Raw genomic sequence first — 11,848 nt, 5'->3', positions numbered from 1 at the left:
TGTGTGTGTGTGTGTGTGTGTGTGTGTGTGTGTGTGTGTGTGTGTGTATAGAGAGAGAGTGTGTGAGTTAAGGTTCAAGAAGGCCTCATACTTACAGCCAAATACAACCTTGAGCTTCTCATCCTTCTGCCTCTACCTTTTGAGTGCTGATGCTAAACGTGTGTGCCCGGTTTTCGGTGATCCTGGGCAGGACTGTGTGTTGGCTGAGCAGGCGTCCACCAGCCGAAACTATATACATCTCCTGCTCCCGTCATCTCTAGTCTTGTGCTAATCATGCTGGTTAGGCTCTATGAACTAAAACTAAGGAAGCTAAGCTTACTCGTGACTATGCAGACATGGAAGGTCTGGGACCTCCACAGCCCTGGCAAACCTAGAAACCAGGAGCCACAAGGAAAAAAGAGAGAAACTGCAGATTTCTGGAAGAAGCTGGCAGAGTGCTGAAAGGTCAGGCTGGAGGTGGGGGGAGGGGGGGAGAACTGAGGGCTGATGGCTGACTTGGAAGTCAGCGACGACCTTAATTATGTCTTTATTGTGGTGTGGAAAGAAACAAGGCTTGGCTTGGGCACAGTTTACAGAACATAGAGACACTGACACAGGCAGAAAGGGAAGACTTTTGAGGGGAAGATTCTTTTCTTTTCCGTAGCTGACTAAAAAGCAAAAAAAGCCAGGCATTGAGGCACATAGCCATGATCCCAGCACTCCAGAGGCAGAGGCAGGCGGATGTCTCTGAGTTCAAAGCCAGTTTGGTCCACATAGCAAGTTCCAGGCAGCCAAGGCAACAAAAGAGGCCAAGAATTTAAAAGAGCAAGAAGGAGTATCTGGAAAGGTTTGGAGAGAGGAAATGATAGAGGGAAGTGATGTAATTCTCTTTTAATCTCAAAATAAATAAATAAATAAATAAATAAATAAAAAATTAAAAACACAGAACAAAGCAAAAAGCAAAGAAAGCGTAGTGACAAAAAAGAGATGGCGAGGTTAAACTGTCTTCTGTGAGAGTGAAAATTCCCTGGACATCCTACAGTACCAAAGACTTGCTCTATCCTAATAACTAAGACCAGATATCCTGCCAGCACAGTGCCCTGGGCATTTACAGGGGCTGGAGGCTCAGGGTCCTAGAGGACAGCATGTTCTATGTTTCTAGTATTTGTTTGACAATCAAACTTTGGAAGACAGTGAACTTTTAATCCTGGGAGAGGCCACATAACACCAGAACCAAGGCAAAGGGCTAATTTAATGAGGCCTGTGAACTGCATAAATAAGTTCATAGGATTCTGGGTTTTGTTTCTTGTTAATTTGACGAACTGGTCTATGTAATCAGAATTAAGCCGAAGACAACATTCCTTAGTTGTGTTTTTACGGATCCACACAGACAGCACTGCACCTCTTGTAGAGGGAAGAAAGTAGAGAATAGGGACCCTGCACTTTCCTGAGTGTTTCAGGTTTTGTTGTTGTTGTTTTGTTTTGTATAAGACAGGGTTTTTCTGTGTAGTGCTGGCTGTCCTGGAACTTGATTTGTAGACAAAGCTGACCACAAACTCACAAAGACCTGCCTGTCCCTGCCTCCCACGTGATAGGAATCAAGTCGCACACCACCAGGTTCCACCCTGTTGCAGTTTTAAATTCAAAAATTTGTGTGAAAGAACCCTGCCTTCAGGACAACTGTGAAACATGGTTCCTTGTGAACCTGCCATTTACTGTTAGCTGGTAAGATTTAAGAATGCTGATTTGGTGATTTGTAGATTGTTTCTTATCAGTGCTGAGCAAAGAAATGTCCTAGGACATTTCTAAATAAAGATATTTTTTCTGTGAGTAGAAAGGAAAAATTATCTGAAATTGTGTGGTTTCAAATGAGTTTTGATCATTTCTTTTCGTTGGACATATCCTCAAACTACAAATAATGTCTCAGCAAGGAAGGGATTCTAGTGACTATCAAGAGTGTGGGAGAGCCAAGGAGGAGCCCCGGTGCTTCCTGAATAGCCCCAGGCTTAGAACTAGGACATTTCTTAGGGACTGAGCCTGGCTTTAGGGTGCAGGCACGGTACAGGAGTGTTATTAAAAATATATATAAATTTTCTGTAGCTATGAATGTCTAACAGTGAGAATTCTAATATAAATAGCAACATTCTGGCACTGTAGGTCCCGGCAGCTGCGAAGTAAGGCTCGCTCTTTCCTCGCTGCCTCAGGTAGACATTCCTATCAAGTACGAAAGCCCTCATGTATAAACAGGATCCGAGAGCACAGCCACAGCAAGCCACTTTGGGAGGAAGCTCTAAAGTCCATCCCTGACTCCTGACTTGTGCTCACACTGAGGAAATCCATTTCTACACAAGGAACACCATGAAATCTCTGAGCTCCCCAGGAAGAGGACACCAAGAAACCAGATTTGCGCCTGTAACCCACAATATAGTGAGCTAAAGCTCAGAACAATTTATTTGGGAGTTTACCACAGATCATTTACACATGCTGCATAATCCAGAGTTACTGCACCAAGTTTAGTTCTTCTTACAGCCACCAAGTACCAACAACAAAAAACCCTTGATATAGTCATTACACAATGTTAGCATCTGTAAAAATGTCATAGTTTAATATGCAAATACACACAAATGTTACTTGTCAATTAAAAACAAGACAGCACACATTACAGACACACCTAACTGTTTCAAGAAGGCCCCTTCCACAGGTGAACAAGGTGAGAATCCTCCATAAAATAGGTGTATGCAGAGCCCACTTACGGAGTTTGAGCGTTTGCACAACTTACATGAACATGCCTTCTGGTGTCATCCTTCCAGCTCTAATCAAATAGGCTCCAAATCGAAACCCTGCTGCGTGGGCAAAGTGCACAAAAGCGTGGCTGACCGCATAACAGCTTCCGGCGATGTGTGCTCTCTTCAGGGCATTCCTAAAATACACAATTACCAGATAATGGGCATGGGTCATAGACGGTCATTATAATAAACTCAGTGTGGTGAACGTAGAGGCCTTGGAAATGCTATAATTCTGTGGATATACATGTGTGTAAGGGTTGCGAAGTTATTACAGGGAAGATGATAGGCGATTTTCTTTGTATCTGAGGATGGCTTACTGTAACACTTGCCTTTGCTTTCAAACGTGTGGACAGGTGTCATGAAAGAATAGTTAAGGTAAGAGTTAAGGAGCGGTGGCTCAGGAGTTCTTCCAAGTATTCTGCAATGTTCATCAGGGCCTTACATTCGCAGAATGGAATACACAGTGTCAATTAACAGATGGTACAAATCACGGATATCAGTACAAATGAGTACAAAACTCTCTCCCTGATAGGGTAGCACAGAGAACCAGAGGCCCTGTGAAAGGAGGGCCTGTTGGAGAAGCACCACACACGTGTGTTTTGCATTTAAGCATTCCTGGAGAATCAAGTCAAGAGCACAAGTCACTTCCTCAACCCTCTTTCAGAAGGAAGTTGGCAGTGCGCCCTCACTGAGGCATCAGATGGGGACCTACACTTTCTTGCACTAACACTCGACTTTAGGATGTGCTGTGAGGAAACTTAGCAAAGATTCACGTGGACATAGCGCAGCGAGCAGGCCACAGGGTCACCATGAGCCCATGAGGACGAAAGCCGCAGGCGCCACAGGAGTTGAGTCACCTGTGTTGGAGCTGAAGCGTCTCCTCGTACATTTGCTCAAAGGCTCGCTCTCTTGTTAGTGACACCACGGTGCGTATGTTCTCCACAGCTTCCGTTGCTATCTTAGAAGGTGCGACAGTAAAATGCAGACGTAATGTTAGTGACGTTAAACTCCCTGTTAGGGAACCAGTCTAGGGAGCACAGTATTTCAGGTCAATAAATTTCCTGACAATTACCCTTACCTCCCATCCCAGTAAGATGAAAATCACTTGATGGAAATTTCTCTTGGAAAGTTTTAATACATCCAGTTTAGGGCCCTTAAGTCGTTACTGAATTTCAATTTCAGTTGTTTTCCCACAGAGAAACCAAACATTGGAGACCGTGTTCATTTGCAAATGAGCTTCTTATAAATTATGAAACAATTCTTATCAAAGACAGCAGACAAAATCAAATGGATAATTATTCTGTCACAGAATTGCAAATCATAGCCAAACAGGACTCAGGACTACCCCAATGAGGCATCATACAAAGTGGCTGTAAAGTTCTTTATAAGACAAAACCATTTCTCATTTTGAAGTCTGAAAACTTAAAAAGATGTGTAATTCAAATAGGATTAATTTTGTTGTTTATATAGTTTTAAAAAAGAATGCAGTTACGTGGATCCCAGAGTGAGAGGCTTCTTTCTGTCTTAGACTAGCATTTGAATCTGAGAGTGCAGGTTAGATTGAAAAATAGATTTTGCATTACTACATTTTGTTTCAGACTGCCTCTGTGGACTGCCACACGTGGGACCCAGGCGGACATTTTAGACTGTAAGAGTTGGCTACATGATATTAGAATACTCAGTCTCTTCTTTCCATTTTCATGGTCAGTTGTTTCAAATTCTCTTTAATTTCATAACTTCATTAATCTCAAAGAACTTCCCCGCCCCCCCCCCTTTTTTTTCAAGACAGGATTTCTCTGTGTAGCCTTGGCTGTTCTGGCTACTGGAAGAACCCTTCACTTTTAACCCAAGTTGTTTATAAGGAAAACAGAAGACTTCTGGTGTCTTGTTTTTAGAAAAAAGAAATAAGCAGCAATAAGAAACTCTTTTTGAAGCCGGGTGTGGTGGCACACATCTGTAATCCTAGCACTCAGGAAGGCAGAGGCAGGTGGCTCTCTGTGAGTTCTAAGCCAGCCTGGTCTATGAAGCCAGTCAGGACAGCCAGGGCTACACAGAGAAACCTTGTCTCCAGAAACCATAAAAAAAGAAAGAAAGAAATTTAGAAAACATTCCATCCCTTTTGCAACATGTGTACACATTCATGTGAGTGCCAACCAGGTCAGCATACCTCGCGCATGCCTAGTGCCTGCAGAGGTCAAAAGCAGATAACAGGTCCCCTGGGTGAGTTAGGGACAGTTGTGAGCCACCGTGTGGGTGCTGGGAACTGAAGTCATGTCCTCTGGAAGAGCAGCAAGACCTTTCAACCGCTGGAGCAGAGGACTTCTACAGCCTCAGGAAATACTACTGGAAAACTACTTAAGAAAAACTAGTGGAGCCGTTTTACGTTAGCCAACAAACAAACATACATTGATTATTTCTTCCAGTTTAAACAAGTACATAAAAGAAAGACCAATATATTTTATTACTAAAACTAAATTTACTTTGCTTGAGTGATGATTGAGTGTGTGTTGTGTCTCTGTGTAAGGGAGGATGGGCAATGCCACAGCACTCATGGGGACAGCAGAGGGCAACTTTGACAGTCTGTTTTCCCTTCTGCCATGTGGAACTCCAGGATCACATTCCAGTCATCAGGTTTGGCAGCGAGTGCCTTTTCCTGCTGCGCCTCTTGCTGGCCTGGTCTCTATTCTGGGCTGGTGTCTGGTAAGCTGACATGCGGAAAGCTGCAGGAATAGACTTAGATTGCCTAATTTAGGGGCGGTTACTGATTGTACCATCCCAGGTTAATCTCATGACACAAAAATAAAACATCAAAGGGCACATTTGTAACAAAAGCTCATGCCACAAGAATGAGGTAAAAATCTAATTAATGTCTCAATTACTTAAGAATTTTCCATAATATTATCATTTTAGAAGCATACAAGGAGGGCTACACAACTGTTCCCTGTCTCCAAGACAAATATTTGCTAAGTAGTTCAGTTTGTCCAGCACAAGCTGACATTCCAAGGTTTCTTATCCACTGTAAGAAATGTGGACGGGCCCAAGGGCTGGGCAAACCAGATCCCTAAGTAACTGCATTTGCGAGTATTCATCCTGTGGGTGCTGTGCTCGCTGTAACCAGTTACCGTAGTGTGGACTCTAGACGACACTGAAGTCGTAATCATATTCAGAGGATGGCCAATGTGGCAAAGAGCTTTGAAGCCAGAAGCCATTCGGAGGGAAAAAGCCTACGCCCTGGAATGTGTGTTTGCATACTGCAGCTTCGAAAAGCTGTCAGTAAAAAGGGATGCAGTATGCAAAGCTTCCCAAACAAAACAACCCCCAGACGTCTCCCCCTCCTCTGACCGAGCTTTAAAGCACAAAGCGCCAGTAGGCAGTCTCAGGTGGTAGTAGTTGCTGGCCACCAGAGAAACAGGTGGGCCGAGGAAGGTGGGCTCAGCATGACCACTCCACAGGGAGGCTGCCTGTGGGAGGTCAGTCCTAGAGCAGAGGGGCCTCTCTCTCATCACAGCTGGTTAAGCCTATGACAGTCTTTTCCCAACCCTCAAAGATGCTGTTGATTTTGTGACTGTGATTGATCCTGAGAAGCTAAATGTGTCAAAGGATTTTCTATGTAGTTGCATGAGTTGTTCATTTTGATTACAAAGAAAGAGAGTTATTTACGTATTATCAATATCAATGTCTTGTATTCAGTAACTGTAAGGTTTTCTGGCATTTTGAAAAGTACTGAGAAATTTTAATTATTCAGTTAACAGAGGCTGGAGACTCATGGCATTAGGAAACGCCCTCGACAGTGCCAGCAATAGCGGATGACATTGTTACGTGCCACCTCTGGCTGCCATTTCAAGTGTGCTGTATAACAATGTGGCCCAGCGACCTGTGCGATACAGTGCTGGGTGTGCTGTGATCTGTGAGTGGACACTGTCATCACCCTCCCTTCACGGAGGCGCAGACGGAAGGTGGCGGATATAGACAGAATGCATGTGGTCACATGTGCGCTGCTGAGAGAGCTGGCCCAGCTGTGTTCTGAGCCACAGAGCGTGTTGATGGAGTGTGGGGACATTCCATCCCGCACTGACCCCACATGCGTTTCAGTCTGCACACAGCACTGTGCACACTCCTGAGAGGTGAAGTCATGAAGATTGAGTAAGAGCAAGAGCCTGCACTTTACCTTTCCAGCATGCTTGAGCTCTTGTTTATCCTTGTTGGCAAAGCCAGCCACAGCTGCGGTTTGAATCATTCCTGTCACTGCAAGCACAGGTGCAAAGCTGAGAACCAGGAGTGTCATCTCCCATCCGTAGATGAAGGAGATGAGAATGGACAGCGCCATGTTGGTCACATCCTGTATCGTGACACCAAATCTCGAAGTTGTCGCCTAGAGTCAGACGTGTTTGGGGTGGGGAGTTAAAGTTAGAATTCTTCTTAGAGTTTCCTGTAAAATAGGTGCTTTTAAACTTCCACTTGGATTTATTCTTTAAGTCCATTCTCTTTTTTTAGTATAATTTTTTATTTATTACAGTTTATTCACTTTGTATTCCAACTGAAGCCCCGCCCTCCTCCCCTCCCAATCCCACTCTCCCTCCCTCTCTCTTCTCCTCCCATGTCCCCCAGTCTGCTGATAGGGGAGGTCCTCCTACCCTTCCATCTGACCCTAGCCTATCCGGTCTCATCAGGACTGTCTTTCATTGTCTTCCTTTGTGGCCTAGCAAGGCTGCTCCCTCTTCAGGGGGAGGTGATCAAAGAGCCAGCCCTGAGTTCATGTCAGAGACAGCCCCTGCTCCTCTTATTAGGGAGCCCATTTGGAGACTGAGCTGCCATGGGCTACCTCTGTGCAGCCCATGAATGGTCCTTGGCTGGAATATCAGTCTCAGAAGAGACTCTTAGGCCCAGATTTTTTTAAGATTAATGAGGACACATATTTCTTGAAACCCTGCTAAGGAGTCTTTCATTTTTCCCAACCTTATGTCCAATATTGAGATGGTGTCTACTTTAACATGGCAGGTAGACTGTAGAAGCCTGGCAGAAGTTTTAGATTCTTTTTAAAAATTTTATTTATTTATTATAATTTATTCACTTTGTATCCTGGCTGTGTCCCCTTCCCTCATCTCCTCTCAGTCCCAACCACCTTCACTCTTCTCCCCCTATGCCCTTTCCCTAGTCCACTGATAGGGGAGGTCCTCCCCCCCCTTCCATATGACCCTAGTCTATCAGGTCTCATCAAGACTGGCTGCATTGTCTTCCTCTGTGGCCTGGCAAGGCTGCATTCCCCACCCCCCACCCCCCCACCCCCGAGGGGAGGTGATCAGAGAGCCTGCCACTGAGTTAAAATATGATCTGCTTTGTTAGCTTTGTTTATTTTTGTTTTTTGAAATAGGGTCTTTCTTCATGATTCTGGTCGTCCTGGAACTTATTGTGTAGCCCAGGCTGGCCTCAAACTCCCAGAGATTCACCTGCCTCTGCCTGCTGAGTGCTGGGATTAAAGGGGTGTGCCACCATGACCCACAAATATGACCTCAGTGACAGGGTTTCATTGTCTCCCTAAAGATGTTTTACTGTGTGCGTGAGGGGGGGAGAGTGAAAGAGACACAGGGAGAGGGAAAGAAAGAGAGAGAAGAGTGAAAGAGAGAGGGGGAGGGAGGGGGAGAGCCAGTTTTCAGTGTGTAGCCCACATGGTCAGAGATAGCTGTCAGAGAAGAGGTCAGAGGATGACCTCTGTGACTTGTTTCTCTTCCTCCACCTTTATGTGGGTTCTGAGAAGCTCTCAGGTTCTGGTCAGGCTTGAATGACAAATACTGAGTGACCGCAACAGCCCCTAACTTACAAACTTGTGAAAATAAAGCTAGTGCTTCAAAAAGTAGCCAAGTAATGAGTACTGTGAACAATAACAATAAAACAAAACAAAAAGAAGTAAGAGTGAGTTAGTCTTTTGTAAAGCATTTTTTCAGTGTTTGCTTTTATAAAATTGTGGTTACATTTAGTAAGCATTTTAAAGGAAAATAAATATCTTAATATTTAATACCACTAAAGCACCAGTTCTGCAGACTTGCATAATGACAGGCAGTTAAAATTCAAATGCCTAGAAAACATGTTTTAAATTGTGTTTGTGAACCTTCACAAAGGTTCTCATGTATTTTGTTTGAATAAAAAAGGAATTCTGTGCTTTAGCTTACATATTTATGAAAATCAACCCTTCATTTCTAAAAAGATCCTAAGGTGAATTGTCAATTTCTATTTTAACAACATTTCTTAATGGAATCAGCACAACAGATTTCCGTGTACTTTTGGCAGTTCACCTCTCACGTGGCTTCCATCAGTCACTCTTGCTCAGTCTCATAGCAGTGCTGAGCAACAGGTACCTTATTCATGAGCAAGCAGAGAGACAAAGCACTTGAAGGAGAGTGCACCCTTGCCGTCAAGATCTGTGCTACTTGTGCTCATTATTATTGGACTGTCAGTGGGCAGAACTGGGAAGCTACAAGGTTGCTTTCAGTTTCCTCCTTTCCTTATTTGTTGTCTCTTCACAAGTGAGAAATCCCGTTCTCCTTTTCCCTTCCTTTCCCTTTCCCTCCTCTCCCCTCTCCTCCCTTCCCCTCCCCTCCCCTCCATTTCCCTTCCTTTCTCTTCCCTTACCTCTCTGTACCTATTTGTGTTTTTAGATGAGATTTCACACTAACTCTGGCTGGCTTGGACCTTTTGGAAATTCTTCCTCTGTCTGCCAAGTGCTGAGATTACTGGCTTGTGCTGCCACGTTTGACTTCTAATTTTCCTTAATAGGCTTATCTTTCCATATACAATCTATTTGTTATTATAGTCACTACCTTTCCATGCATGGCACCCTCCTCACCTTGCTCTGGCTGCTCCCCTCTGCTTTTCTGACAGAATGCTTGCATGACTGGTTCATCATATCCAGTCTCTCAACACCTGGTCCTACTCCTTCTCCCACAGAGACAGAAGACCAAAACTTACGTTTCATATCCCAGCAGTGTTGAATGGAAAGGTTAAAGGTTCTTACTTATTTAAATGTGTGCTTAGATGTGATAGTTCTCATTTTCTTTCTTTCTTTCTTTTTTTCTTAACAAATTGGGCTCATTAAGTAAAGGCTTAAGTGGCAACATCAAGCCAGCAAAGGAGGTAGAAACATTGTAGTACAGGCAAAAAATATTGCAAAAGTAGTAAAATGGTTTTTACAATTGTTACATAAACACTGCTTGCCTAATGAAGGCATTGTAGCACAAGACTTTCGACACAGCAATCAGGAGGCAGAGGCAGGTGGATCTCTGTGAGTTCTAGGTCAGATTGCTCTACATAGTGAGTTTAAGGCCAGTCTGTATGAGACTCTGTCTCACCCCTCCCCACACACAAATAAAAAGCCTAAACAAAGAGCTACATGTCTTATGAATCTTCCTTTGGTGGGAAGATTGGTGCTTGGGCAATGCACTAACGTGTTAGCATTCTTCAGTGGCATGAAGAAAATAACGAGAACAGGGTCTCACTGTGTGCCCCTGGCTGGTGTGGAACACTCAGTGTAGATCAGTACTCCACATTGAGACCAGCTGTTTCTCAAGGGATGAGGTTAAAGGTATGAGCCACTCAGCCTGGCCAGCCACCAGATTTTTGACAAAGATGAAAAAAAAAAATACACGTTGAAGGAAAGACACTGTTCTGGCTGGTTTTTATGTCACCTTGATACGTGCTAGAGACATCTGAGAGGGGGAACCTCAGTTGAGAAAATGATTCCCTACAATTGGGCTGTAGGCAGGCCTGTAAGGCATTTTGTAGTCAGTGATTGATGGAGGAGGCCCAGTTCTTGTGGGTGGTGCTATCCTTGAGTTGGTGGTCCTGGGTTCTAAAACAAAGTAGTCTGAACAAGTCATGAAGAGCAAGCCATTCCTCCGTGGCCTCTGCATCAGCTCCTGCCTCCAGGTTCCCATCTGGTTTAAGGTCGTGCCTTGACTTCTCTCAGTGGATTATGATTAAGGATATGCAAGCCAAAAAAAAACCTCTTTCCTCTCCAAGTTGCTTTTGATCATGATGTTTTATCACAGCAGTAGTAATCCTAACAAAAACTGACACTTTCTTCAGCAAATGGTGCCTGGAAAACTGTATACCCACGTGTAAAAGAATGAAATTATGTCTTTTTTTTTTTTTTCTTCTTACCCTATACAAAACTTAACGCAAAATTGGTCAGAGATCTTAATTTTAGGTCAGAAATCTGAACTTCTAAAAAATAGATTCTCTCACATACTGAATTGGTTTTGTCAAACTACACCTCTCACAAATTATACATTTTTTCAGAAAACTATCAGAAAGTGGTGGAAGGCGGGGCAGGAGGGAGTGAGCAGTGCTGAGAGCTGAGGCATCTGAATCTGTTTGCAGCACATTTACCAGAACAGAGAGAGGGCTAAACTGGGACAAACCAGGACACCCACGGAAGGGGCTTTAGAACATTTATCTGAAAAATGCATGCACACGAAGACTGGGGATATATAGTGTCTAATCCTAGTAGCCAGACTGAGAGATTTATGATTTATTGGGCTTTAGATAGAGTGTACGGATGACCTTGCCATGGAAGTAAACTCCTGTCTTATTGAACAAATCATTAATGCTTGAATGGAATAAACCTTTCCTTGCTGATTTTAATTCATTGCAGAAAAAGCTCAAGAATGCAAAGAAAGGTAGAAGTATCTGGCATCCAATTTTCCAAATTTCTAATGTGTGGCATATAATAAGAAGTAGCCAGGTATGCTGAAATGTAGAAAGAAAGACTCATAGTAAGGGCAGAGGTTAATCAACTGAAATGACTCCAGAACTAACAAAGGGTTAGATGCTGCATTTTCTCATTTACGTGTAGAATCTGAAAACATCAACTCATAAAAAGAGAATAAAGTACTGGCTACAGAAGCTGGCCCGTTAATGCCATACTTTACAACCTTAGCGTGTCATAATTCTAACTAGACCACACAGGTTTTGGCCTTTATGCTGTGATACAGCATACTACTAAAAAAATTAAAAAAAAATTTAAATATTATCAGAGTGAACACATGTCACAACTTTGGAGAAAAACAACATTCAGGAAAAAATAGGAA

The 11,848-nt window shown here is 43.4% G+C and overlaps 1 protein-coding gene across 1 annotated transcript in view; it reads right to left on the bottom strand.

Moving 5' to 3' along the window:
- Window positions 1-11,848, bottom strand: part of Abcb5 (ATP binding cassette subfamily B member 5) — a 57,674-nt gene that overhangs the window by 15,288 nt on the left and 30,538 nt on the right. The window contains exons 9-11 of the mRNA XM_055607550.1: window positions 6,934-7,137; window positions 3,623-3,723; window positions 2,759-2,899 (exon numbers count right to left, since the gene is read on the bottom strand). Coding sequence (XP_055463525.1) covers window positions 2,759-2,899; window positions 3,623-3,723; window positions 6,934-7,137 — 446 coding nt within the window. The remainder of the gene's footprint in view (window positions 1-2,758; window positions 2,900-3,622; window positions 3,724-6,933; window positions 7,138-11,848) is intronic.

The sequence above is a fragment of the Psammomys obesus genome, unplaced genomic scaffold, assembly GCF_907164565.1.
Source record: "Psammomys obesus unplaced genomic scaffold, mPsaObe1.curated_primary_1811, whole genome shotgun sequence".
Classification (NCBI taxonomy): Eukaryota; Metazoa; Chordata; class Mammalia; order Rodentia; family Muridae; genus Psammomys; species Psammomys obesus.
This window is presented reverse-complemented; position numbering and strand designations above follow the sequence as displayed.